General features: G+C 48.3%; 2 protein-coding genes across 2 annotated transcripts in view; one reads left to right on the plus strand and one right to left on the minus strand.

The window, feature by feature from the left end:
* GSG1 (germ cell associated 1) overlaps positions 1–27,044 on the plus strand; it is a 71,044-nt gene that overhangs the window by 14,675 nt on the left and 29,325 nt on the right. The gene's annotated exons all lie outside the window — the stretch shown is intronic.
* On the minus strand, positions 2,433–17,717 carry EMP1 (epithelial membrane protein 1). The gene is made up of 5 exons (XM_014963821.1): positions 17,570–17,717; positions 6,028–6,145; positions 5,002–5,104; positions 4,754–4,894; positions 2,433–4,143 (listed from the first exon to the last, which is right to left on the minus strand). Exons 2-5 carry the CDS (start codon positions 6,103–6,105, stop codon positions 3,980–3,982), a joined length of 486 nt encoding a protein of 161 aa, XP_014819307.1. The 5' UTR covers positions 6,106–6,145; positions 17,570–17,717; the 3' UTR covers positions 2,433–3,979.

The following is a 27,044-nucleotide window of genomic DNA, read 5'->3' on the forward strand; positions in this document are numbered from 1 at the left end:
GGAATGAAGCCATTCTCCCTCTCTGAGTGTGCTGGCAGGGAGCTGCACTCTGTAATGGTGCTACTGCCTTTGTGTTTGCAGCACTGTCATCACCCCTTGATCAGCCCGGGAGTCAGTTACTTTGCTTGGCCGGTTTTGGCTTCTGCCATCGACGGAGCAAGACTCTTCCCTGAGCTGTCTGCAGAGGCTTTTGCAACACTCCCCTGAACATCCACAGGTAATTTCAAGCCTGTTAAGGTGTGCAGTTATTGGACTGCTGCTTCCCAGCCTGCAGTGCCTGGCTCTCTGGTCAGAACAAGAGGGTCTCTTGCTTTTGCCCCCTGGGCTGTCCCTCATTTTTAGCTCTTCCTAAAGCTCTCCTTACCTTGTAGTGAGTTCCTTATGAGTATGGCCTGTGGTCTGTGCTGGCAATGCCTCCTTGTACTGAGCATCTCCTGATGAGTGAACCTTTTTTTATCCTCGTTCCTTAGGAATTCTCGGAAAAGTCAGGTCTGGCAGGGCTGTCCTCTGTGTATGGCCTCTGCTAACCCCTGATGGGATTTTAGTCCCCATTTATCTGATCTGGCTGATTTACTGTAGCCAAAAGTTCTGAATTAGTCAGTTTTATTGTCTGTGGAAAATCCCTTCATTCCTGCACTGTCACCTGCAGAAAAATGACCAGGGAGGAGGAATCCTTCCTTTGCTCTGCAATAGAGTCTCAGGCATGGGAATGGTTTTGTTTCTCTGCTTCTCCTCTTCCAAAGGTTTCTCACCCAGTGCAAAGACTCTGCTGTGATTTGTCCCTGAAGTTGTCAGAGTCAGTTTGGTCTTGGCCCTTTTAAGACCTGATCCCTGAAATCCCTGTAGTGGCTCTTGCAGGAGTGCCGTGACTTTGTCTCACAGTCTGTGTGGCATTGGGTCAGTGTCCCTTCACACTGTGTGGAAGATGATCTTCGAGCAAACACCTGTCATATGACACAACCAATAGATTCATTTTTGTTGGCATTGGGTTTTCTGTTTGGTATGTTCTGCCCTGCCAGTGCCCCATGTAGTTCCCTGCCTGCCAGTCCTTAATGTAACAGGACTCAGAAGATGGCAGTGGGAGCTACTAGACGTGGAGCAAAGACTGCCTCATTTGGGATGGGATATACTTCAGGAACTGCATTGACCGGGGTTTCCAGATGCCAGATGACCCAAGGATTTTCTCCAACAAACTAGGGCACCTATCCTTTAAAAGCCCAAGTGTTTTTTCAGGCAAACCAAGCTGCCCAGAGTGTCCAGTGGCCTTCATACCCTTGTTGAGCCACCAATGACAACAGTTTATGGTGAGGCAAAGGTTGCTGGAGACTGTTGTTCAAAAATTGAGAGCATTGCATGTAGCTTGTCCTGAGCATCCCAACAGAGTTTGGATTATTTTGTCAGTCTGTAAGGCATCATATCGCCACTTGTGATCTGTACTGTGCTAGAAACGGGGCACAGATACCAGCCAAGCAGCAGGGGTGCTCCTGCAAAGCTCCCAGACTAGAATCCCCCACTATTCCCACCTCATCCACTAATTTACGTCTCAGATGCTGGTATTAGCCTGTAGCCAGAGAAGCCTCATCCTCCAGTGGCTGACAGGTCTTTGGTTGTCCTGCACTTCTAGGAGTGCCAGGAGCAGGAGGACAGCAGGACTTCTGTAACCTCCTGATACCAAGACAAGTATCCACGCATCACATACCATCAACCTTCTCATACCCTGCTGTGTATGAGGTCCTCCTCTGGTGAAATTTCAGCTCCTAAAGATTCACGACACTGTTCTACCCTCAATTAGCATGTACCTTAGCTCTCCCTAGGATAGGTTAATTGATAAGAAAAATTTCCTAGCCATTTGCTTCCTACTAGGCTTTACCTCACCTCACAGCTCACAAGATTGTGCCCCAAGTTTGCCGAGATGTGCCTGTGTCCTGGGCTTTGGACTCTGCTCAAATTCTAGAGCTGCTGAGGTGTTTGGCCACACAAATCTGAGGAGGCAACAGCTATACCAAGTCAAGTGGCCCAGGCAAACACCTCAGAGATATTGCTTTGGGACTCATTTGTGCTAAGGGCTGGTCTTAGACATAAAAAGTCCTGCAGTGTCTTAGGCACCAGCTTTCACAGAGATGAGATTCAGCTAGCATGTGAAAGTCCATTTCCAGATTCCCTGGCTGAGAAGCAAAGCCTGGCTCTAGGACTGAGTGTAACCATTGCTCACACTATCTCCTTGAGCTTGCAGAGAGCCTGAAACAGGAGCTCTGAGAGTCATTCTATTTCCTCCTCCCCTCCCAAATGGGAAATCTCATATACTGACAAGTAAGAGAACATGGTAGTTCTGAATCATCTTAAAGGAGTGAGCTTTTATTCAATGGGGACCGCAGATGCTCCTGTTAACAAATATCTGAAATGCTAATGAAAAAGACACCAAAGCAAAAGTCTTTATAATAAAGGGAATCAGATTTTATTTTTATACCCTCAAAGTTAAAAATAAGCATTTCAAAATATTTACAATGACTATATATGAAATAACCTTTGTTAATGAAACAGCAACATACAGTACTAGAATAAATCCACCAAACTGATAAAGTCTATATAAGAAGAAAATGTAACAGAAAGAAAGAGAGAGAGAGGTAAATAGCATCCATGCTCAATCTGCACCTGCATGGTTTTTCATACTCTGCCTTTTAGTTGTGGATGGAGTCACAGGAAGTTTTGACCTCTTGTCCCTTTTAAATGCCACTTGTGACTAAGATTCTTCAAACTGACAGAAATTTGGGGGTTGCAGCAGTACCAATGCTTTGCTTTCCCATTCCAACCTTGCACATGGGGTCCTTGTATTACAGAGTGGACTCAAAATCTCTCAGCAACCCTGGGAGGTAGGTACAGTTTTATGGGTTTTGGCAGACGGAAAAAGCACCAGGTTAAGTGACTGGCCTAAGGTTATGCAGCAAGGAGCAGAACTCACAAGCCCCACCTCATCTCTCCAGATCTCTCAGTAGGGAATGTATTTCCTCTGCTAACCAGTATCACCTGCCTTTGAGATGAGCTGTGTCACAAGGTGGGGTTCTCAGTTAATACGAGGTCCAGGGTGACAACGTGGGAAAAAAAACCCTGCCTACAGATAAAGACTTGTCTCAGCAAAGATCGGTGATGTCGCGGTGCTGTTACCATCTTCTGGAGCTGAACAGAAGGTTTTACTGTAGACACACCCTCAAATGATTCCCTCCCCACATGTGCCTCATTGAGCAATTGCATCCTCTGTAATTAGGAACTCCTGTGTATTTTCCCCCCCTTCACTTTCTCTCTCTCTCTCTCCATCATCCACACCTATAAATTTGCCCTTCCTACTTCCATCTGATTCTACCATGGGAATGTCAAATAGTGAACAAAGCAGCAAAAAAGTTGCTGCCTTATTTCTGTAGATATTTTTAATAGTAATTTAATCTGATTTCTATTGGGTTGCTTCTCAATTTAATATCTTTAACTTTCACATATGTGCATATTTATCTATTTATATATAAACGTAACAAAAGGCCCATCCCATTTGTTTCAACGGACAGCAAAAGGAGTCATAAGCCTCACTACCCAATCCACAAGGCACACCGAAAGGTAAGTGAGAAGGGCTCTAGGAAGGGAAAAAGATGTAGCCCTTGTTTCTGTGGTCCCCTTCAATCATCACTGTTGAGCTTGAAGCTTTGTGAAGGTATGACATAACTTTGCAGAAAAGGAGAATGGCTCTCTGGGTCGCTTGCATGTTTCTGATGCAACAGCCCCAGGAGTGCTAGATCAGTTGGAGCTGTTTCTCCTTCTTTTTGGTGAAGGAGTTTCTGAGGATTCTAGCTTTGTTAGTGAATTTTCTGTGGTGGCGGCAGTGGTGATGATAGTGGCTGTCTCCATCTTTTTCTATAGGCCCAACAGTTCTCTCAGCAGAGCAATTCTTCCCCATTCCCAGTAGCCAACCCTCTCCCCTAGACTCCCATCAGCCTTATTTTTTCCTAAGGACAAGGTAGAGGATGCTGATGATGAAACTGAAGCAAAAGCAGATCCAGGCCAATATGAAGCAGTAGCCATGGTGAGAATTTGTGGATGTGGGCACCCTGCCTGTGAACCGAGCTGTGTAAATGGAGACTCCAATCAGAATGCACATCCCTGTGGGAAGGAAGGGGAGAAAAGAGAGTTGGAAAATGCACAGAAACCAGCATTGTTGTAGGACTTCTGAAGTGTCACTGTCTCTGGAGATCATAATGCATGTTTTGGGCCATATGAGAGAGGGGCTGCTGCCCATTAGGCTTATTTATGGAGAATCTCTCTTGCAGACATGATAACATAAGACGCCTGGGGCTTGTTTAGTGGGTACAATGGGGAATAAACCTTTGTTGGGAGAAAATCAGTAATAAGATGTGCAGACAGTTTGGTGCTACATGTTGAATCCCATGAGCAGTAGCTGTCTAACTGTTTATTCCCCTGCCCACCCCCCCAAAATACTTGAATCCTTTTTGTTGTCTTTCAAAGGCATTTTGCAAAACCCACTGGGGTTTTCTAATGAAAATCTCGAAATATGTTCGTTATATAGAGCAAAAAAACCAAACCAACTTTCCAGTTCCTCTGGGCTTTGTTTTATCAAAAAAATGGGCCACTTGAAACTTTTAGCTGCCTGACGACCTCTCCTGATGGCTGTGTGGGGCAGACACGTGTGGCTACTTGCACTCACAGAGGCAGCGGGACTCAGGCAGAACTATCACAAGGCATGGATACTTACAACAAACCAGCATGATGGCTCCAGTGATGTAGAAACGTTTGCCTTTCTCCAGGGTGAACAGCTGGACAATGAACATGACAAGCGCAATGACAGAAAAGATGATGGAGAGGATCATAAAGGCTTGCACGGCTTTGAGGGAAGCTGTGAAGACACAGGGAATAGGTTTGAGGAGGTCAGGGCTCGGGCTCGGTATTGTGCAAAAATGCCCAGCAATTCATCAAGACAATGAAAATGCAAATGTAACTTACCCTCATCACGACTGCTGACCGGCAGCTGCCCACAGGTATTGTTGCACAGTAGCCAGAGTCCCGTTGAGACCGTTCCGTAGTTGGAAGAACCCACCATCCAAACCTAAAACAGGATGAAACGGTCGTGTCACAGAGGGGGCTGCCTTGGTCTTCTGGCCAGTGGCCAGACTACACTGTAAGGGGAGTTTCAGTGGCCCAAAGGCCATGAGACAGAGCGCTGACAAAGTCCTGTGTCGGCAGCAGATGAAGAGCCCAAGCAGGTGGGAGATGACGCAGGCTTCCCAAGCCAGGAGGCTTTTCGTCCGGGCAAAACACCGGGGAAAAGTCTGTTCCCGTGATCGAGGAGGGGGAAATCCCTCAGAAGCATCTCTCCCCGTGCCGGGAGGGTGCGATGAGGCGAACGACCCGCCGAAGGGGGTACGAAGGGACCCCCAAAATCCTCCCCCCGCAGGGGAGACCCCCTGCAGCCCCCCGCCGAGCCGCCAGGGGGCACCCTCGCCCCGGGTTTCCCCGGCGCCGGGGGCTGGGGGGGCCCGGCCTCCCCGCTTGGCTTGGGCTTGGGCTTCTCCATCGGGGTCAGCGCCGGGAGCTGTGAGCTTCTGGCCGCCCCCCAGCCCCCGGCAGCGGGCTGTTGCCGTCAGGACAGACAGGCATGGGGGAGCGTCCAGCTGTGCAACAGCCTGGCCGCCAGATGGGATGATAAGTGCCGCCTCAGAGCTGTCATCTGCTGATTTCCCCTGCTCCTCATTGCGCTCTCTTGGAGGAAGAGTGTTGAGGTGCTGCTGGCTCTGGGATTTGGGCGTGGGGGGCGGCAGGCGGGAGGCTGCCTCCTGTACCACCCCGGCTGTCTTTCTGCTCCTGAGCACACCCAGGAGCACGCTTCATACTTACTTACAGATGTGAGTGGGTGTCCCTCACCTATAGACCTGAACACCCCCAGCCTGTCCCCCTGCCAGCCATATGAAGGGCTGGCTTACTGCTGCAGAAGGCAATAGCCATGTTTCATCCAGGGTGATCTCTACTTACGTTGGCAATGGTGGAGACGAAGAGCATGATGACAGTGGCAATGTGAACCACAAAGATACCGGCCAGTAGCACCAACATCTTGGGTCCCTTCTAGGTGGTGTCACTGATACAGTAAGCTCTGGAGGAGAACAAGAACAGAGGGAGGAGGTGAAGGGAAGGGCTGAATCAAAGAATAGCATTACTATAAGCTTTATTTACATGCAAGAAAACAGGTTGATCTTAAATCCATTCTGGAAGCATGTAGTCACAAAAAAACATTGCTAAGACCTTTGTCAAAATCTGCAAGGGAGTTGCTCAAGAGGTTAAAGAAAGCCTGGAGGTAAAGGAACCAGTCTGGGAGGAGATGTAGAGCAGGGGTAGTTAGCTTGGGGGCATTTTAAAAATAGCCTGAGTGTACACACAGATTGCTTAAATTGGCGTGTGGTTATGTAAAGTAAAAATAACACACTCCAGGCCTACACTCCAGGAAGAGGAGTTTTTGCCCACAGGATTCACAGAGGTCAGGAAAGCTCTTCTCTTCCCGTTCTCCTTTTCCCTCTTGTGGCACAGCTCCCTCCAGCTGGTGTGGGACATGGACAAGTGGTGTGGAGTGGAGAACTCTGTTCTCCTGGGTGCATGGGGTGTCGAGCAGCTGTGGGGAGTGACCTGACGGGGCTACTCCTGCTCAATGGCATGCTCCATTGTGTGAGCTCTTCTCTTCCCGTTCTCCTTTTCCCTCTTGTGGCACAGCTCCCTCCAGCTGGTGTGGGACATGGACAAGTGGTGTGGAGTGGAGAACTCTGTTCTCCTGGGTGCATGGGGTGTCGAGCAGCTGTGGGGAGTGACCTGACGGGGCTACTCCTGCTCAATGGCATGCTCCATTGTGTGAAGAGGAGAATAACCACAACAGAAACACCACTGAGGGGTTCTGGGGCAGAGGAAGGTGCTTAGGTTTGCACTGAAAACTGCCTGTTTCTCTTTTAAAACTTGCGGCATGGAGATCACTTTATTACTGCAATAAGATTCTCTTGTGATGCAAATTCCTCTTTGGTTTATTTTGGGGTTTTTTGCCTCTGTACCCTGCAAGCTTTTATTTTTTGTAAGATTCCCTTGTCATTGATGAATGTGTGATTAGAAGGGAGGAGAATGTGCTTTAGATTCCGCTCATGACACTATTCTTCAAGGCTGCTGACTTCTCCCCTGAAAATGCAAAATACCAGGAACAAATCTAAGCTGTAAGAGGGAGTGCTGACAATTCACACAAAGTGAGTGAGCCTATTTCCCCTCCATTTACCAGTAATCCTGCAGAATAGCCACAGAAATCTGGCAGAAGAGTTTACCAGGTCCACTCTGTAGCCAGTGAAAGACTGCTTCCTAGAAAGTTTCACAGAGCTGTGTTGCTCTTTCTCTTGGTAGTGGTGGTGTTGAAGAGCAGTATCGAGTCTGTGCTTGATGTTGGCTGTCAAGTTATTTTGGTCCAGGTGACTCAGGGAAGGTTTGATGCTGTCACCATTTGTACAGGGTGTGGTAACATTGTCATGGAACAATACAATTATCCTTTATGATGTCTTTGACACAAACTGTAACAAAAGGCTTTGTAAAGTGTCATAAATGTATTTCTTTTTACTCAATGACTCCACCTTCTCCACTCCTGTCTTTCCTCTCATTGTGGCCACGTGTGGGAGTGTGTTCCTGTAAAGTGCTGCAGCTATTCCTTGCACTGCTTTGGATACAGTTACCCAAACCACAGCAGGCAGGCTTCTCCAGCAGCGCCACTCTCTCCAGTTCAGCATCAGCTGACGACCAGGAGGAATTCCTTGAGTTCAGGATCTCAAGGAACCCGCTCTGTTAGGTCACTCCTCCCACCTAAATGAAGCCAGTCCTTAGAAGGACAGATTAGGTTTAGTGACTGGTCCTACTTCCTCAGCAAGAACTTGTCTGCTGTGAGGTTTCCTTTATCTGGGAGAACTCTCTGGAGTTGTTTAGCCCTCACTTGCTGAATACGGGCTGGGCTTGCTTGTCTGCTTTGGGGTGTCCTAGCAAACTCCTCATTGGTCTAAGGCTTGATTTGCCTGGGTGGCCTGGTCGCTGTGTCCTCTGTTGTCACAGTGCCTCCCTCAGTGATGATATTGGAAAAAGTACAGCCTACTTAGCAGCTTTTCCCTTCCAACCTAGACAATTCTATGATTCTCTGACTGTAGTGACAGTCATTTACAATCAGCATCACTAAATCCAGGTTCTCAATACTATGCGCAGGCCACCACATGAACACACCTGACCTGAGCATTAAACCCCTTCTTTCCATTGGCTGCAAAAGAAATGAGGGTTTCAAAATGCTGGATGGCAACTGATATGGCTGTTGCTGCTGTACCTTTAGCTGAGAAAGTTGCTGTTGCCATGACTAAGTTATATATCTGCCTTTAATAGAGCCTCTGAGTCAAATCTTCCCATCCCTTTGACTACTTGTCATCCTTTTTTCTGATTGCCTTGGTTCTTACACAAACTGTAATGAGTGCTCTTGCCATCACAGTGTATTGGTATGCATACACCAAATTGCATCCACCAATTTGCCTTCTGTGAAATTTGCCTGTACTGAACAGTGGCTAAACTTTCTTGTATCTTAGATGGACAAATTTGTCCATGGCCTCTTTAAAAACTAATTCAGCTGGGTTTTTTTCTGATTATTTTTGAGGACCTTTAAAAAAGCCCTGTACTTGAAAGACTGAAGACCTACTTTCATGACACCCTAAAGGACTAGAACAGTCCTTTTAAGTGCATTTCCTGTTTGTGTTCAGAAATGAAAACGAGAGATAAATGTTACTTTTCAATGTAAAAAAGAAAACCCCACACCCAGAACTTTGACCAATATGCTAAGAAAAAACCCAAATCTTTTATTCCTTTTGCTTTTTCTGCCCCGCTCTTGCACTGCTTGAGAGCACTGTTAGTTCAGGTGCTTTCAGCACACCTACTTCCTGAGAACGTCAGCACCTCTCCCTGAATACACACACTATCAAATGCAAACTCCCCCAGGAATATGTGCTCACAGCTTAGTTTTGATTCTTTGTGAGTTAAAGCACAAGCCTCCCTCTCTATTCATTCGCTTTCCCTTTCCTTCATCTCTCCCTGCCTTTTTAATAAAACACTAGAGAACAATCCCAAAGGATCAGTGGGTGAACGAACAGAATTGAAATAGTCATCTCTGTCTCTGACGGGTACGGCACGGACTTTTTCCTCCCATTAGACAGCGAAGCTGGCAGAGCGTTTGGTGACTGACAGGATGCTATTTCCATTTGTTAAGTGTGAGACATCTTTCTCCGCTACAGGGTGGGGTCACATTGCTGGAGCAATAGGACACAATTGCATGCAAATGCCTTTTCTTTCATTCCCCTACCTAACTGCAGCTGGATTTGGAGTTCCTCAGACTCTTCTTGGGCTATGAGTCAGTCTTAGCCTTCCTAGAGCTGCCAGTTTTTTCCACTGACTCACCCCAAAGCTCTCAAAACCACAATTATTTAACCCTCCAAGTGTTGAGGACATGCTGTCAGTTTTAGGATTGCTTCTCAAGAACCAGTCAAGCAATCAGATTGTGAATCCTGCATTGAGCCTTCTGGTGTGTCTTTTCAAGGAGAGACCCCAGCTAAGCCAAGAAAAACAGGGCCGAGACATGAGCGTAAAACAACTACTGAGATAGGCAGGCTGGTGGGGAAGAAGTTAAGGTCATGCACCTGCGTGAGTCAAGAGGAGATCTTGTGCTGATGACAGCGGATTGAGTTTCCTTTTCCTGGGATGATGAATGAGGAGAAATAACAAGCCCCACCAACAGTAACCATGAATAACAATCACCATAGCAGCCTCCAGCACAAAAAAGCTTAGAGAAAAGCATGACAGACTCTTATCTGTGTAGAGATTATTTCACTATCCATGCAGGAGTGCACATACTAAGGTACAACAGATAGCTCTGCTGCACCCTAGTTCAAGCTTGAGCAGGCAAGCACTATCCATTGAAAACTAAGACAGAGTCTTCTAGAGCAGGCAAAGCGTAGCCACCCCTATTGCCCCCACCCCTGTCTACTTAAGTGTTTTGGATCCTTCTATCTGGAGGGCAGTCCAGAGAAGTGAGTCCTTGCTCTCGGTTTGCTGCTTAGCATAGCATCAGGAAGGAATGCAAAGTGCCACTTGCAGATATGACAAACGCCAATGGTATAGTTCCTCAAATACAGGGAGTGGGTTACTCAAGAGGATAAGCCAGATTAGGTAGTGGTCCTTTGCTTCTGGCAGAAAGTGCGCTGCAGTGAAAGGAGTAGAGGGAAAGTGTGCAGGGTGTTTCTGCAGGAATGAACGGGTTGTTTGGGGTGAAAAAGCAAAGCACTCTCAACTAAATCAGAAATATTTCACATTTGAAGTGTTTCTAAGGGATTAGCTCATCTGACTTCCATTCTCATTCTCCTCTCTGAACTGAGGTTCCTGCCTAGGACTAGATCTCTCATGGTGAGTTGGTGAGGCATACTGTGTGAGATGCTGGCTGAGGTGAGAAATCAGCCAATAGCCTATAGCAGCCTATAACATCTGGGGAGCAGAGAACAACTAAATCACACCATCTGTGAGCACTGTTGTGACCTCTGACTCCTCCAAAACTTCAGATTTTCAGCTGAAGTCCTTTGGGTTTGATACATTCAATTTCTCAGCAAGGGAAAGATGGCATTTCAGGGAAAAAGCAAACACTTCCGGTAAGAATGTCAACAAAAATCTTCATAGATTGAAAGCAACTGAGGTGGAAGACATTCTGCCTTTCCCAGATGCTACCACAGAATATAAGAAATGCAGCAATAAGTCAGACCAGTGGTCTGTCTCACCCGGTACACTGCCTCTGATGGTGGCAGTAGGAGGTCCAATATTTAGAGAAAGCATGTAAACCGGGACAGAGTCACACCAGGAATACTGGTGGTTCAAATCAGGGCCAAGCCCCCTTGGAAAGAAAGGGGAAATTTGGAGAGGAGAGGACAGAAAATAAAACATATTTAATACTGTTTGAGACAGGCACAAACTGCCATCTCCATCACTGGTGCATTCTTCAGTGTGAAGCCAACCTACAAATAGCAATGCTGCCATGATGCCGGCAGTAGGGGAAACCTCAGGGTGTGATAAAATCTTCTGCAGAATTTGTGGGTCTGCCTTTGACTGAGTTAGGGCCCTGACTGCATCTTAGTCCTGCTACAACTGCAACGCCTTATCCTTGTGAGCTGTAGAAGCATGAGTTCTCATTGTGCCCAGGGTCTTTTGGCAAGATGCAAATACACTAAGTTCTCTAGGACAGCCTGGTGGCATGGTGATTCTGGATCCATCACATTGTTGGTAGAAAGCTCATGACAACTTTAAACAACCACAGGGAAGGATCTTTTTACTTTCACCCTTTGCTCTGCTTCTTGCTTCAGATCCAGCTGAATCCAGAGTCCTTGCTGACTCTGGACTTTTATAAACCACTGTACGCCAGCGCTGCTGTTGACAACCTGTTTTTGACAGACCAGCCTGACTCAATGTACAAGTCAGATGCTTTTTATAGACATGTGGATGAGTAGGCTGGTGCTTCTGGAAAGAGATTTCACAGGTGTGGGAAAAGGGTTGGGCAGGAGGTGTGCGTGGGCACATGGAGACCTTTGGAGCCTCTGGTTTATGGCAGTGAAAAGATTTTGTGCGTGTATGGCTGGTGGCTGTGGTGACCATATTGGGTAGCAGTGAATGTCAGCCGAAAGCAAACTGTGGAGCAGCCTGAGGGGCTACAACTGAAAACAAGCTTAAGTAAATGGAAGATTTTGTCTGGGTCTTGTGAAGCATTTCCTGGTGGTACAGTCATCAAGGGATCAGGGGGGAATTGCCTTCCCAGGGTAGTCGTAAAGCCCAGCACGTGAATCATTTCTTGTCCTCAAGAATCCACCCTTGGTAACAAATCTCCACTCATTGAGAGATGCAAGGGGGAGTCACAAAAGATGACACACGAGGGTTTTCCAGCTCTCATGCTCATGATTCATATGAGAGTGGGGAAATATCAGAGCTCCTAGGGCAGACAGTGAGAAATTGGCATTTTCTCCAGAAGAAACCACCCTCGAGCGCTTAGCCATGTGACAACATCAACAGAAACTCCAAAGCTCGCTTGGTAGTAGGAAAGGGAAGAGACAGCTGCCCGAGGCCTGGCAGGCAGCCAGCAGCCGCTGCTGGAGGAAAACACTGTCACTCCTCACACCAGACACGCCAAGGAAGGGCTGGGGCTGATGGGCAGTGAGTGAGAGGGGAAGGAGACCTCAGAGCTAGTGGAAACACAGAAGCGTTCCTCTGCACCTTCGGAGGTGCGATGGGGAGCACCCGCACCCCTTAGCGCATCGGATGGTCCCTGGGTGGGTTAATTAGACACGGGAGTTGCTGGGACTTGCAGGGCTTCAGACAAGATGCCGAGATACGCGAGAAACGTTTGTGGGAGGACTCTGCCCGTCTGGGCGATGACGTGGTGTGTGTAGGGTTGTGCATCTGCAGCTCTGCCTGGCTCCCTCTATGAATGGGAGTGCACATCTGTGGTTCCCCTGACAGCAGAGCTCAACTGTGTGTGTGAATGTGTGTCTGTCTGTGTGCTCATGCCTGGCTTCCTTGTGGCTGTGCCACTTAGACACTGACAGTGCCCATGTGGGACAAACCATCTGACAGCTCTGACAGAAAAGTGCAGGTTACAGTGTGGTATGAGCAAAAGTGCACAGATCATTCCTGGTGGGATTCCTGCTTTTCCTCCTTACAACAGCCTTTAGATGGAGGTGGAAGGTCCGTGGAGCCCACGAGCTGTGCTTTTGGCTGCATTTTTAAATTAAAGACGCAATTATCTGATTTACATAGGCAGTTTCATAAAGATCTTCCCTCTTTTTATCAAAGAAGTGGCTCCTTATCAGATAACATCCCTCTCTCTCAAGACCGAAAAACCTCTGAACATGCCAGTACAGCTTATGAGACACTGAGGTCAATGTGACTTAGGCGTCTAAAGAGTCTGAGCTTTTGGGTCAGTCTGCCTCCAGGGTGTCCTTGTTCCCACAGGTCAGCTTGGAAAAAGACTGTGCAGGATTAAACTGCAAAATTGTACGATAGCTCTTTCTTTCAACCCACGAGTTCCATGAGTGATGGACTGGGGGTAGTGGGAAAGTGAGTATAAAGCAGAAGTGGCTGTGCCAGTGTCAGACCCCAGCTTTCCTTCAGCAGTTGTCCACATTCCTGGTCTTCAGCAAACCCCTGACCAGCCTGCTCCCACCTCTGAGCATTGCAGCTCTCCCCTCTTGCTCCCATGGCTCCCACTATCCTTTCCAGAGGCTTGCTGGGGCTGGTAGGGGAGATGTCTCTCAGGAATGAGAAGAATGTGGATGCTGGACCCAGTCGTGGTAGCTGCTTTTGCAACTCCCCTCCCTGAGAAGACTCTGCCCTGTGAGGGCAAAAGGACAGCAAAGGCCCTCACCCTGGATTTCCTCTAATCCAAACGTATTGCCTGGTGGCCCCACATTGCCTTTGGCATGAGTCACTGCTCACCTGTCGTCACCCACTCCTATGCTCGTAGTTTATCGCATTTCTCTGAATGGCTGGGGATGACCTAGCCCAGGACCTGTCCTTGGGCTTTCATCGTGGGTGTCTCCCCATGTCTACAGTACAGACTGGTTTTCATAGGGGAAAGTGTATATATCTTAATTATGAGCTTTGTGAACCGGTCACTCCCTTGGGGAACGTGAGTTCTGGAGCTGAGTTGTCCTAACCCGTCCCTCCCTACCATGATGAGGCACAGGCTACATTTGGTCTTAGAGAGCAGTATCCATGTACTCTCTGCCCTGCTGCAAACAACTCAGGAGGAGGAGGGTGTGTGGAGCTGCAAATTTGGCCAGGGTTTCCTTTGTTCATTGTCCAGCTGTTCTAACTCAGGACATACTTTCCAAAACTCTCCCAGCAGAGTTTGAAGAAATCATGCTTCAGATTGCAGCCCCCAGACGTGCTGCTTTGTTGCCCTCCTTGCGGTGCAACAGCAGAAAGCAGTGTAAGAAAGGAGGCACTCTAAATTTCCCTGGGGGCAGTTGAGATGGGGAACTGCAGCTGGACCTTGTGTCATCCTGGGGGATGGCTGACTGTGGACTAGCTCTGGCAGAGGATCTGTACAGTCACATTTGAGCTGGTGCTTCAGCACGTGTATTCAGGGAGAGTATTACAGCGCTGTGGCTACCAGTTATCAGTCTTGGCGGGGACTGTCAAAAGAGCAGGGCCATGGAGAAGAGCCTCCTTTTCTGTACGTGCTGCTTTGCCTCAGCAGGAAAGACCCGTGATGTATTAACCATCCACCTTCAAATGGGGAGATAGGAAATCCCCTTCCTTGCCCTCCCTTTCGGAGGTGTGAGAGAGCACCTCTGAGTCTCTTACATCTCCCTGCCTTGAAGGAAAGGCAAAGGAATCTCATATTTTACTCCTTTTTCCATTACTTTTTTTTTTAGGAGAACAGAAGGGAAAAAAATTAGGAGTGCCACGCCCTGCAGTGTGCCCTGTGTTGTGTTGGGTGACAGTGCTGGCACAGGTACAGGCACAGGTCCCTGTTGAGATCAAAGGGGTCCAGTAGTGCTATTTCTTGCCTTGTGACACGTTTCTTGCCATGGGGCACTTGAGCATCTGAGGGCAAATCCCATCCTGGCATCAGGTGCCTCCCCCTTTGCCATCAGGTGTAGCACTCAGTGGGGAGCACCCATCCAGCAGCCAAAGGGAAGCTGGGGGGTAAGCAAGTAGAAATGTACCATGGAAGGGGTGTTGCGGCTTCTGCCTGGGGTTGATGGGGCCTGTGGGAGCAGGCAGGGCTAAGGAAGCAGGCTGTACCCTGCCACCCCTCCCGCCTGTGCTCTGAGGAAACTCAAGCAGGGGCAGGCTGAGTGCCATGTGCCAGCCTTGCAGCTGGGAGGGTGGTGAACAGAGGGAAGGATTCATGCTTGCAGCAAATCTCCCCAGTCTCATTATAAACAAGGCCCTGAGGTTGGTCTTTTACCAAAAAAACCTTGGCTATTATCAGCAGATCTCCCAGAACTGTTTCAAAATACAATCTCTGCTCCACCCCAGGCCAGTAGTTCCTGCATGCACACGCATTGCTTGCACACTGCAAAATCCAAAGACCACCGGCTAGGCCAGCAGGGCCGGTTTTCCAAGCCCAGTGCTCTCTGTCCTCATCAAGGTACCGAGGAGCACTAGCAACCCTGCTAGTTGGTTGAGGCACCCACTCCAAAACTGGGTGTTTCTCCACAAAATCCCGAGTCCCTCCTCCATTACCAAACAGTAGTTCCTGCATGCACACGCATTGCTTGCACACTGCAAAATCCAAAGACCACCGGCTAGGCCAGCAGGGCCGGTTTTCCAAGCCCAGTGCTCTCTGTCCTCATCAAGGTACCGAGGAGCACTAGCAACCCTGCTAGTTGGTTGAGGCACCCACTCCAAAACTGGGTGTTTCTCCACAAAATCCCAAGTCCCTCCTCCATTAATGTGTCCTTGGGTGTGGCTGGACCCTGTCTCTCTCAGAGGTCTATCTCGGGATGGCACGTGCCTGGTGGAGGTGCCCAGCTCTCACATGAGAGGAGCCTGAATGAATGGCTCAGACTGTGTGCCATGTGTTTGAATGGTTAGTCATAGCTGGGGGGGCGGGTGTGTGTGTGTGTGTGCTTTTGTGGGAGCCTGCTGGGAGGAACTCCTTAGGTGGGTGTGCGGTGCTTTGCATGAAGGAGCTGCATTTCAGGGTGGGCTTCCAGGCAGTGCAGTGTTAGTGACAGTAAAATACCTCAGTTATGATCCTTTTCCTACCCTGATCCTCAAGGGAGCAAATAGAAATAAGCTGCCTTTACACCCTTGCTCTCTCAGGGCCCACAGCCCCCGGGTTTGGCAGCTGGATGAGGTGGGCTGGATGGAGACATTAAACTTACTTAAACCCCCGTTATCATAGGAACAGTAGCTAATGGTCTCCAAGTTTTCACGCTTTTCATGCCCAACTCCCTTTTGTGTGTTTGCTCAGAAAAGAATCCCACTCCATCCAGAAATGTCAAGTGCGCAAAGCTGCTCTCAGAGGTGCCTTCAGGAATTCAAAGCTTGCGAGTTAAAGTTGCTCTGTGGCCACAGCATTATTATGATTATAATTATTATTTTTTTTTTTTGCAAACTTATTTCATTGTTAATCGTGGTAAACGACAACTTCTGAAAATGCTTTCTACCCAGACTGATTGCTGACTGTCCTGGAAACACTTGCTGCCTCCATCAGCTTTCCTACCACGCAAACACACCAATTTCTCAAGCAGGAGGCACCCCTGCATGACTGAGCTGCAAGCAGTAGGGCCAGGGGGCACCTCAAAATTCACAAAATCCATCCTTCTGCCACAAGGCTAAGGCCAGCCCAGCTTCTTGGCCATTCATACAGTAACTGTCTACAGTAACTGTCCACAGCACCAGCCTGAGCCCCAGCCATTCCCGCTGGGAATATTGTTTCAGTCTCTCTCAGACCCACAAAACTGTGCAGGGGCATGCTGGGTTCCTGCAACAGGAACCAAAGCCTGGTGCCAACAAACTGGCTTTGCTGCGCTCTCTTTCTCTAGACCTCAAAAACAGTTCAAAGATTTGACCGCAGGATATGAACCACAGCAGGCAGTTGAAGTGAGTGAATTAGTGAAGAAGGGGAGGGAGGGAGAGTGAGAGGGGGAGGTTGCATGGAAAAAGGCAGGTGAATAAGGAAAATTGCCAGTCTCTGCAATCCTACACTTCCCATCAGCACCTCCCCACCACCACCACACCCCATCGCGCAGCCTGCACTGCCCTTGGCGGTTCCACCAGCTCCCTCACTTCACCTCTCCGTGCTCCCCACACCAGGAGCTGTGCTGCTCAGGCAGGCGTTGCGTGCATTTCTACCCATCGCCTGGCTTTCCTTAAGAACTGGGGCTTGGCTTCACCCTCAGGAGCTGGGACCCCCCCAGAAAAAGAGAGCTCCTGCCCATTGTGGCCCTAAGCCTGCGCTTTTGGGGCCTCTCAGCCCTTCACTTGGGATGGTTGTTGGTTGTTCTAAATCAAAGCTTTGGCAAACCACCGATGGTGGGGAGAGAGACGGGTAGAAAAATGCGAGCGAGAGCCAGGAACGCTGAACCAGCAGCCTTAATTTCAAACAGGCTGGTTTTCCCACGTTTGTAAACAACACCAGTCCGAGGGCGCGCGGTGGCTCCCGTGCCGGGGCTGGCCCAGGTTGGGCTTGCCGTGCCCGCGCCCTGGCTGCACATGCCCCGGGGGCGAGAATAGCATCGCTGCCGCCAGCGCTCTAGGGTTGCAAGTGGGGCGCCTTGCAGCGTCACTTCGCCCCCAAAAAACACAGCTGGATTTCGAGGCAAAAGCCGAAAGGTTAAGATGCGCCCCGTAGCCAGCTGGTGTGCCAGGTTGAGGAGAAGTTGGGGAGCAGAGGAGCAAAGCAGGCTGGAGCTGCTGCCGGGCGAGGGGAGCAGCCACCAGCGAGGCAGAAAAGTTGGTGAGGAGTTTTGAGCGCTGCTCTTACCGTGTGGGCTGGGGTCGGAGCTGGCACCCGCGGGAGCAGGAGCGTGCTGGGCTGCAGTGCCGATGTCCCGGAGCGCCGAGCTGTAGTGAAGGGGGAGTGACCTGCTGCTGGTTTAAGTTTCCTCCGGTGGTGCGGGAGGGTGGTGTCTCTCCACTCTGTTTTAAAGGAGTTACTATGAATCAGTCTGCCTTTAAAGAGAGGGAGACGTTAAAAAAAAAAAAAAAAAAAAAAAAATTAATGAGCTACGCCCTGCTTTCTTGGCAGGGAGTCAAGAGTCGCTGGGAGGAAACCAGCGATTCAAAGAAATCTGTACAGGGCTGTGTCTGACTCAGTGCACTACAGAGACCGCAGCCTGGAAAAACGACTGACGCTGATCCAGCTGAGTAATAGAGGCCCACAACAGCATCTGTTTATAAAACTGAACTTCTGGTTGTCATAAAAAAAAAAAATTATAGTTGCAAATGTGGCAACGGGACTTCAACAATACAATCAGTCAAACAAACAAACACCCGGTTGGCAGGGGGCATCCTGAGGCTGGGTGAGTCACTGCATCCCCTCCCTGTACTGCACTGAGAGAAGTCCCCGAGGCTGGTGGTATGGGGAATGAAAATCGGACCGGTGGGGGTTGGCATGGACAAGACTTTTGGGAATATACCAAGGAGCTGAGATACTCAAAATGCAGCTCTGGGCTGGTGGTGACTCTGGAGCAAGTTGGCCAGATGGTGGTGGTTTGCTTCCATGTAGAGAGAGCAGGCAAGAAAGATGAAATAAGGAATTTGTGATTCACAGTTTTCTGAGGTCAGCATTTATTGTCATCTTAAAGACCTCTAAAAATAGATCCTTTACATTTGCAGAGAATTGACTGGTGTAATTGTCTTGTGCGTGCTACAGGCAAGCTGGAGTAGGGATGTGCTTGAGATGTGGGTGAAGGGGGAAGAAGTTTGTCAGCATCTGATTTAAACTGTGATCCATATCGTGATAGAGTGAGTGATCTGCTACTGAGAGGAATCAAACCTGCCTTTGCAGAGGCCCAGAAAGAGATAAGCATATACTGATAAAATACCTGGCAAAGGCCTTTCCCACTGTAATGAGGAGGACTCTGGATTGCCTTTATTTGAAAGACAAAGCTGATGCTCTTTAAAGTCTACACAGATTTAAAGACCTTGCTATTTTTCAGATTATTCCTTCTCTCTGGTGTTACTGAGACGTGTCTGGTCTAATTTTAGACTGCAGCAACCTGCTTAAAAACAAAGCTATGGATAAAACAGCAGCAAAGATGACACATGTGGTGGGCAAAGACATCATGCCCAGACAATCCCAGGGGAATTTTGCCACTGATGGAAAACAAAAACAGATTGTTGTTTTCTAAGGGTAGAATAAACCTAACTGTGCTTAATACCTGTGGGTTAAAATGTGCTTCTTGGTGATATATATGAATATGATATCCAGGGAAAAGAAAATATATTTGCCTACCCTGCAGAAGAAGCTGGCATTTGCATTGATCTGCACTATCCATTTGCCCTTCCCTGTTTCCCCAGCAGAGTTTATTGGAGTGAGGGTCAGTGAGCACCACACCAAATACTGGAGGGCATGACCCTAAAACAGACTGTGTGGACCAGAGCTCAGCTGCGGTGGAGCATCCTTTGCCCCAGACCTGTTCACAAGTCACTGCCGGAGGGAATCTGCCTGCACACGCAGAGTTGCTCATCTGATATCCAGCAGCCAAAACAGCTGTGTCTAAAACACACTCATATGGGCAACAACTGTGGAACCCCCTAAAAAGTTGAGTATGAAGTGACACGTGACTGGCAAAGCATGGTTTTTGTTCAGAGACAGAAAACTTGTTTTGTACAAATTGTTCTCTAGCCTGGGAGGCTGTGTCAGGCAATGGCCAACATCAGATGCTTCTCAGGGAGGCAGCGTGGTTCTGCAGCGTCAGCAGCAGCTTGCCCACAGGAGCGTTGCTTCCCTGCTCTCCATCTGGAAGTGCTGGTGCCCAGCCAGCAGAGTAAAGAGAAGTAACCGGACAGGCCATATAGGCTGTGACTGTAGCCCTGGAGGAGCACTGGTACCCTGCCAGCTGTTGGTTTTAGCCCTGTTGCTGTACCTGTAAAGCTGGGTGTGAGAGGAGGTAACAGTGAGTGTCAGGCAAATGAACTGTGGATAGCTGCTCCTCTGTGGGAGCAATGCTGCATGTGGGGCAAGGTGATGGTTTAACCAAGTGAGGGTAGCCCCCTAATGTCAGGGTACCATGAGGTAAGATCTCAGCTTCCACTGAGCAGGTTGGTAGCTCTTAGGGATATTTCCACCTCGCATCTGGACGGGGAGGCAGGGTGGAAGTAATCATACCAATAGGTTAAGGTAGGAGAACGTTTCAAGTTTATAATACTTGCTGTGTTTTCTGTGTAGCTGCTTGACTGTGGATGAAACATTAGTTCAATAAGCCTTTCTAGGTGTGTGACAGAGAACCAGCCCTATCCACCCATCTAGAGAGGAGGCTGGTCTTTCTGCGTGCCTCTGGCAACTTCTCCCTTTAGGGTGTGTGGTTTTTACAAGGCAGGTTGCAATAGAAAACCTGTGACGTGAAAAGTCTCGTCATGGGATCAAAAGTCTAAAGCATGCTTCCAGTTTGACACACTAAGTATGAATTGCCTAAGATCCTCACAACCATAATTCATGGTGTCCCTTGACATAACTTCACTCATTTCACAGGCTTTTCTGAATATTCTCCTAGAGCTGTCTAATAGGAGGTGGTCAGGTCAAAGCCATGAGAATTTAAGATGTGGGAATCTGGATTGGCATTTCCACAGGCAATGAGAGGGTGAAACTTTCCCATGTGTACCATGCCTTTGCTGAAGCTCTTCCCAAACAAGGAGCTTGCAGCTGCTGTATGCCTGCTTGGTTTGCCATGCCCCACACATTTGCAGACATCACTACTGTGTGTGAACAGTAGTCCTTGGTGTAACAAGATGAGTGTCCACAGTGACATTAGATAAGACGGACAAACATTAAGCTTTTGCAAGCCCAGATCAAAGGAGGAATGGATGATGAGGAGTGGGAGATGAACTGTGGAGTTAGGGGTGAGGGAGGCATGGTCAGGCTCAGCTGGAAGCAACCAGAACAGATCGTTTCTAGAGAGGGGGGTGCCAGGGGAAATAGGCCATGGTCTCCCTGCACTTTCTTCAAGTGCCAGACTTTATGCCTGGGAGAGGTCTGTAGCTGAGTTCCCATGCTCTCTGGGATGCTTTCAAGTACAAATTCAACAGGAATTCAACATATGTTATTTGGATATGCTTTTCTGGATAACTATCTGCAAACACACATTGCATATTAAATCCCCCAGTCTAAACAGCATGTTTTTCCACCTAAAGATACTTAAACCCTTCCCCCTCTGTTATATAGGCTATTTACTCTGTGCAACATCCTGCTGGCTGGTTGCAGGACAAGTGGAAATGATACGCTCTGTGCTGTTTTCTACTTCTCTGCTTGTGATGACATGGAGAAGGTGGGGTTGAGCCTGAGCTAATGTGTGGGTTTGAAAAAATAGAAACCAACAAGTTTCACACTGCTCTGTAGTGGTGTAACTGAAGTGTTTGTGTGTGTATCCTGGGGTTATCCATGTGATACAATAATTTGCAGAGACATATGATACATATCTGAGCCATATGATAAACTGCATTTGTCACGTATGACCCTGCAGGGCTTCAAATGGGAGCATTCATCCACTGGAGAAGAAAAGGCGATGGTTCCCTTATTTATAGCTTCACTCAGTTCTGAGGAAGCAGATATTGGAAGTCACACCTTTATGGTTTTGGTCATTTCTCTAATGTGTCTTGTCATGTTCCTGTCCCCCCAAGGACCGCTAGACTTCCAGTACTTAGGGAAGCTGACTTTACAAGCTCAGTGGTATAAGAAAGGAGTAGATTGTAGTCAACACTGAACAGATGTAACTCTTCTTGTGCATTTTGTTTGGGTTTGTTGGGTTTTTTTGTGACGGGTGATCTCTGGCCCGAGTACCTCGGTAAACTGCATGAGAAACATCTACACCTGATTTTTCCAAAATCACTTAGGACTGCCAGACTGAGTGACCTTATGAAAGCGGGTGATAGGTACAGAGTTGAAAATGCCTTGGGTTTATAGTTTTTGTGTAGGAATGGTTTGTCACAAAGCTTTAACAGGCAAGAATTTCAGTAGTTACCTCCAGGACTTGAGCATTATGAGTGGGGTCTATGCTAGAATGCATTCCCAGCATCCCACCTACCACACCAGGGAAGCACCAGAAATTTCCTTGTTTCTTAACAGGAATAAAAATGAATATGGTCATGAGATAAGGAGACCATTCCTACCAGAATTTGCTTATTGATTAGAATTTTGTTTTGTCCTGCCATGTGAAAAGGAACATATACTTTGTGCTTACATTGGAAAGGGAGATGAAGGTGGATTATGATTCCTCTCTGCAATGGGTGGACTGGCATCTCATGCTATTTTAGGATTACTCACATTCACATTATGGTCTCTGCAGTAGATTTGGATCACATCTGAATGTTATCCTCAGGCTGAGGGTCTGAACACCTGGAGGAGGCAGTGTGAGCTGGCTGGTGCTGGGAATAGAGATCTGGACCTCAGAAAACAACTTTCTTCCATGCTGTGGAGCAAAAGAAGGTGTGGTGAGATGAGCACCATCTGAAATGGGTTCTTCCCTCGCTATTATGAGAGTGGGGGAACTGCACTCCCCATCTCATTTTCCCTTACTTTAACCTCTACCTCAATCGCTTCCTTCTTTCCACTGGAAACAGCCCGGCTGAAGACATTTGCTTGTAATGTGTAAATGGTACCTCTGTCCTGGCAGATCTATCTGAGCTGTCACTTTCCCCAAGAACCTCTCCCATTCCACATCAAAGAGGTAGTGGCTGGTGGTATTTTCCACCTGCACATGAAGGTCTCTCTCATCCATTCTGTTAGCCAAGGGGGTTTTCTTTATTGCCTTCTCCTGCTCCTGGCTCATTTCTACCTCTGCCTTCTGTGGCTGCTGTACTGCACAATACACGCTGCTGATTGCTTCACCAACAGGTTTTACCATGGTAGTGGCAAAAAAAAATCCTGGAAGTGCCAAGAAATGACATGAGTTGTCAGTGCCTTGTTGTTCTCCTTTCATTTAGCTCTGACAAAGGGAATTACCTGCATGACCGTCCTGGACTGCAACAGTGTCACTGGCTATAGAAATGGACCTCAGCTAAGAGGCCAAGGCAAGGGCAAACCCCATTTGTACTGTGGCTGAGGTTTGATAATGGGACATCTTCCTATTCACCTGCTGCTCCCATGGGCTGTTTGCAGGTGTCAGCCCTACTCAAGGTTTAGTGGCCTTTCTTCTTAGAGTAGTATTGGTGTCCCAAGAAAGTTGTAGGGGTCTGCCTCTACAGCCAGAGATAAGCTCTTGGAGGGTGCATGAAGGCTAACTGTACTTGCCTCACTTTCTGCAGTATTTTGCTTTTTTGAACCTCGGGATGCATTGCATGGAATCATAGAATGGTTCCGGTTGGAAGAGACCTTAAAGATCATCAAGTTCCGACCCCACTGCCCTGGGCAGGGACACCTTCCACTAGAGCAGGTTGCACAAAGCCCCATCCAGCCTGGCCTTGAACACCTCCAGGGATGGGGCAGCCACGGCTTCCCTGGGCAACCTGTTCCAGCATCTCACCACCCTCACAGTAAAGAATTTCTTCCTGATATTTAATCTAAATCTCCCCTCTTTCAGTTTAAAGCCATTATCCCTCATCCTATTGCTCCGCTCCCTGAGATAAAGAGTCCCTCCCCATCTCTCTTGTAGGCTCCTTTTAGGTACTGGAAGGCTGCTATTTATGCCACAGGCTCTACATGTATGCAGGAAGGGACAGTGTTAGCCTAGGAAAATAAATGGCAGGACTGCAGAGGACGTGGCGTATGAACAAACCAAGCAGGCAGATCGCGTACACAGCTAAACTCAAAGAAAAGCCTAAGGAAGGCTTGTTAGGAATGGCAGTGGTACCTGTGCTGGTCTCCCAGCGAGGGGAATGGCTGGGGGGATGGAAAAAGCTCCAAGCTCAGTGCATGGTGAGGAGGAAGGAGAAGGAAAACAGGGACGAATAGCTGAGACGGAAAGACAAGCTGGGCATAGGCAGGGCCAGGGCAGGGCAGAGAGGGCTGAACACCATGGGTGATGCAGCCAAATAATGAAAGTGACTCTGAGCTCCAAGTCCCTGAGCAAAGTGCAGAGGGCTGGCAGGAGGCTGGGAAGTCCTCTCCCTCCTGTTGCTGTTGCATGGCAGAAGGGAGGATCTCTAGGTTTGCTTCATTCCTTGACAAAGAGGGAAACGATCCCTGTGACTGCAGAGGCATGGTTCCCTTTAGAAAGAGGAAACATCCATACGTGTCACGCTATGGGTTTCTGAGTTTATTTGCAGCAGTGCAGAACTGGAACAACTCACATCGACTTCATGGCAGTCTTTCTGATTTTGAATCAGGGATTGAACCAGTGCCACCATGTCAAGAAGTTGGTGGTAAAGAGAAAATTTATGAGGGGGAAAACCTCTTGCCTCACCACAGAGACTGAGCATTAAACTAAGCTCTCTCTCCTTCCTTGCTACCTGCTCCCCTGCTTCTTGACAGCTGTCTGCTGGTCTTTCGAGAAGGAACATAAATTATGCTTTGCCTTCCCTTGTACACATGGGCTCCCTTTCTGTGCCTTATGCATTCACAAACACACACATTTTCATGAGTCCATTCCTTCTCCTGTTGTAATGTACAGTCACCACTTTCGTGGCTCCCTTGTGTTTGAGGCAGGATATGGGCAGGAAATAATAACACAAGATTCAAACTGGAAAAATGCAAACCTATTATCTGGGGGAAAATAAGCCCAAACTTAGCTATTCAGAGGGCGGGAGTCTTTGGAACTTGCAAAGAAATAAAGCTGGAAGCAACTTAACAGCGACAGCAGACGGAGAGCTGGAGAAGAGCTTGCAACGTGATACAGCACTTAGCAGGGGAGAAGGCAGCCGATGTCATTTCGAGCTCTTCAGATGCTGATGTCCCTCCCACATCCACAGATTTCAGAGCCCTTTTTCACCCTCAGAGATGCCCTGTCAGTGGTAATGACAGTGAAAACTGAAGGTTCTCATCGCTGAGAGGATTTGCCTCAAATCCTATGGCAGGGGATTGCTCAAGTGTAGTCCAAGCAGTGCTGTGGGACTGAAGAATTGCCTGGCTGGTCTGTGGTACCTTCATAGTCATCAAAGTCAGAGGTATCATGCCCTTGTTCAGCTCTGTGCTGAGCTAGACAAGTGCAAGAAGAAAGGGAGCATTCACCATATTGTCTGGTTCTAAGGGTGATTAGATATCATGCAGAATTAAAAGCCTGGGCTTTTTGACTTCAAGTGTGCTTATGAAGGGTTATGCTTTATGAGTGTGAAACAAAAATCAGCAAAAATGTCTCAATGGTGCAAAATGATTGCTTGAATTAAATAGGTATGTCTAGGCACCGCCATCCCTCTAAGATATATGATTAACCAGACAAAAAATGAGATTGAATGAATTGAAGCAAAGGACATGGCAGACTGGCAAAGTGTGCTTCCAACTGAAGAAGGATTCTTGGAGGTGATCTGAAGGAATGCTTAAGAAGGTGTAGTTATTTGAGAGGAGTTTTGAACCATGGACTAAAACTTAAGGGTAATCTCAAAGCAGTAGGTACTGCCTTGCTGAGAACAAATGTTACATCTCCTGTGATATGCAAGAGCGTGGGTGTACTTTACTGGTCCAAATTGGACTAGAGGGTGAAATTGAGCAAAGTGAGGCAGAGGCTGAATAACCTGCAACAACAGCTGTGCAGTGGCCAGGTTTGGTATGAATGTTAAGTGTGCATAGTCAGGGTGAAACACAGAGGAGCGAGGGGCACAATCATCTCCATCCCTTCCAGGAGAACAGGGCAAAAGCCTTCCGAGTGCAGGGTCTGATCCTCTTCATGGCTCTGCTGTGCGTTTGGGGTGAGCAGCGTGCAGGCAGGGTGACAGGCCACTCTGACATCCCATTTCTACTATTATGGCTAAAGAGACAGCAACCTACATGCTAGAAACCCCCACATGGTACTTGAGGTGTAATTTAAGTACCTTATAGCTGGTTATAGACCTTAAACTGGTGGTGTTTTCCACAGGTGAAGAGCAAGGAGGCCATTCTGCCTCATGGACCACTTGCAGAGCAGTTATACCCCACAGACATCACTGGCAGCTCCATCTGGCTGGCTGCAGAGTCCTTTTCTCTGTAAGAAAACTGGTCACAGTGGAGAGGAAGGGAGGTACTGATCTTCTTTGATCCCTCCAAGTTTCATGGCAAGGATGGGCTCCATGTGACTCGGAAGCAGTGGTGTGGCCAGGCAGACCAGTTCTGATCAGGCAGTGGATGCTTGTGAGCTGCACTGCAGCTTATGGAGGTTCCTTGTGCTCCTTCCCATCCGCTTGTTCAGTCAGGCACTGTCACCTTTGTGGGTCAATATAGAGGTAGTATCTATGCCATGGGCCAAACAGTGGGCATCGCAGTACTATGGACATTAACAGAGACCTCTGCATGTCACAACTAACAAAATAAGTGATTGCAGAGTGAAAAGGCGGCCAGAAACAGCAATGAAAAAGGCAGATGCAAAGTCTTTGGTAGCTGACCTGCATCTCCATCTCTCAGAGGGGTTTTACTGCTGTCTCTGCTGTTCCCTTATGGGGGAGCAAGATATACGGGTGCATTGGACAAATGAATTCCCAGCCTTGCTCTTTGTTGGAAACTGATCCCACCCCATACTCACACAAGTGGCAGTTGCTGGTTGTCCCACTCCCCGTGCTGGCTGCAGCTGAGTCTGTCCCAGCAGCAGATGATGCTGCTTTCCTGTGCAGGTCACCGAGTATGCACTGTGTCCCTCCCAAAATGCCTGGAGAGAGTCACCGAGCTGAGAGGCACTGAGTCACAGGAGATCTGTGGAGGTTTCTTCTCCCAAGAGAGCAGTCTCTGAAGGCTGGCTGCTGCTCCGCTGATGCCTTGCTGGGTACCATGTGCTATTTGTAAAGTTGAGTTCTTCAGAAAAGAAAGGCAAGCTTGTCACTGTAATTTAAAAATCCTTTTGCCGTCTAGGGAAATGTCAGCAGGCAGAAACAAGTAATGGGAGGATTTGACCCAGACACAAAGAAGCTGTTGTTTTCTGCCTGTCCCGGCTGTCAGTGGTGTTGGGTTGCTCAATGCTGCTCAGGAAAGCAGCTCTGGAATTTCTCTGCCTTCCATGAAGGCTGAGGACGTGTGAAGTGAAATGCCTCTGCCTGAATAAACACCTGCCAGACTGTCCTGGGAAGAGTTGGGATGCTGAAATGCAACAGGGTGAGGACTGGCACCAGGCCCAAACTGGGAGTCGGGGAGAATCCTCTGGCAAAGCTGGCATCTTGTTTTTGATCACTTGGTTTCCACCTGC

This window comes from Calidris pugnax, unplaced genomic scaffold, assembly GCF_001431845.1.
Source record: "Calidris pugnax isolate Ruff unplaced genomic scaffold, ASM143184v1 scaffold44, whole genome shotgun sequence".
In the NCBI taxonomy this organism is placed as follows: Eukaryota; Metazoa; Chordata; class Aves; order Charadriiformes; family Scolopacidae; genus Calidris; species Calidris pugnax.

Coding starts and splice junctions, on each gene's coding strand:
- EMP1 (XM_014963821.1), bottom strand. CDS start 6,105: ATGTTGGTGCTACTGGCCGGTATCTTTGTGGTTCACATTGCCACTGTC. Junction 5,105..6,027: donor TCGTCTCCACCATTGCCAAC/GTAAGTAGAGAT, acceptor ATCCTGTTTTAG/GTTTGGATGGTGGGTTCTTC. Junction 4,895..5,001: donor GGTCAGCAGTCGTGATGAGG/GTAAGTTACATT, acceptor GTGTCTTCACAG/CTTCCCTCAAAGCCGTGCAA.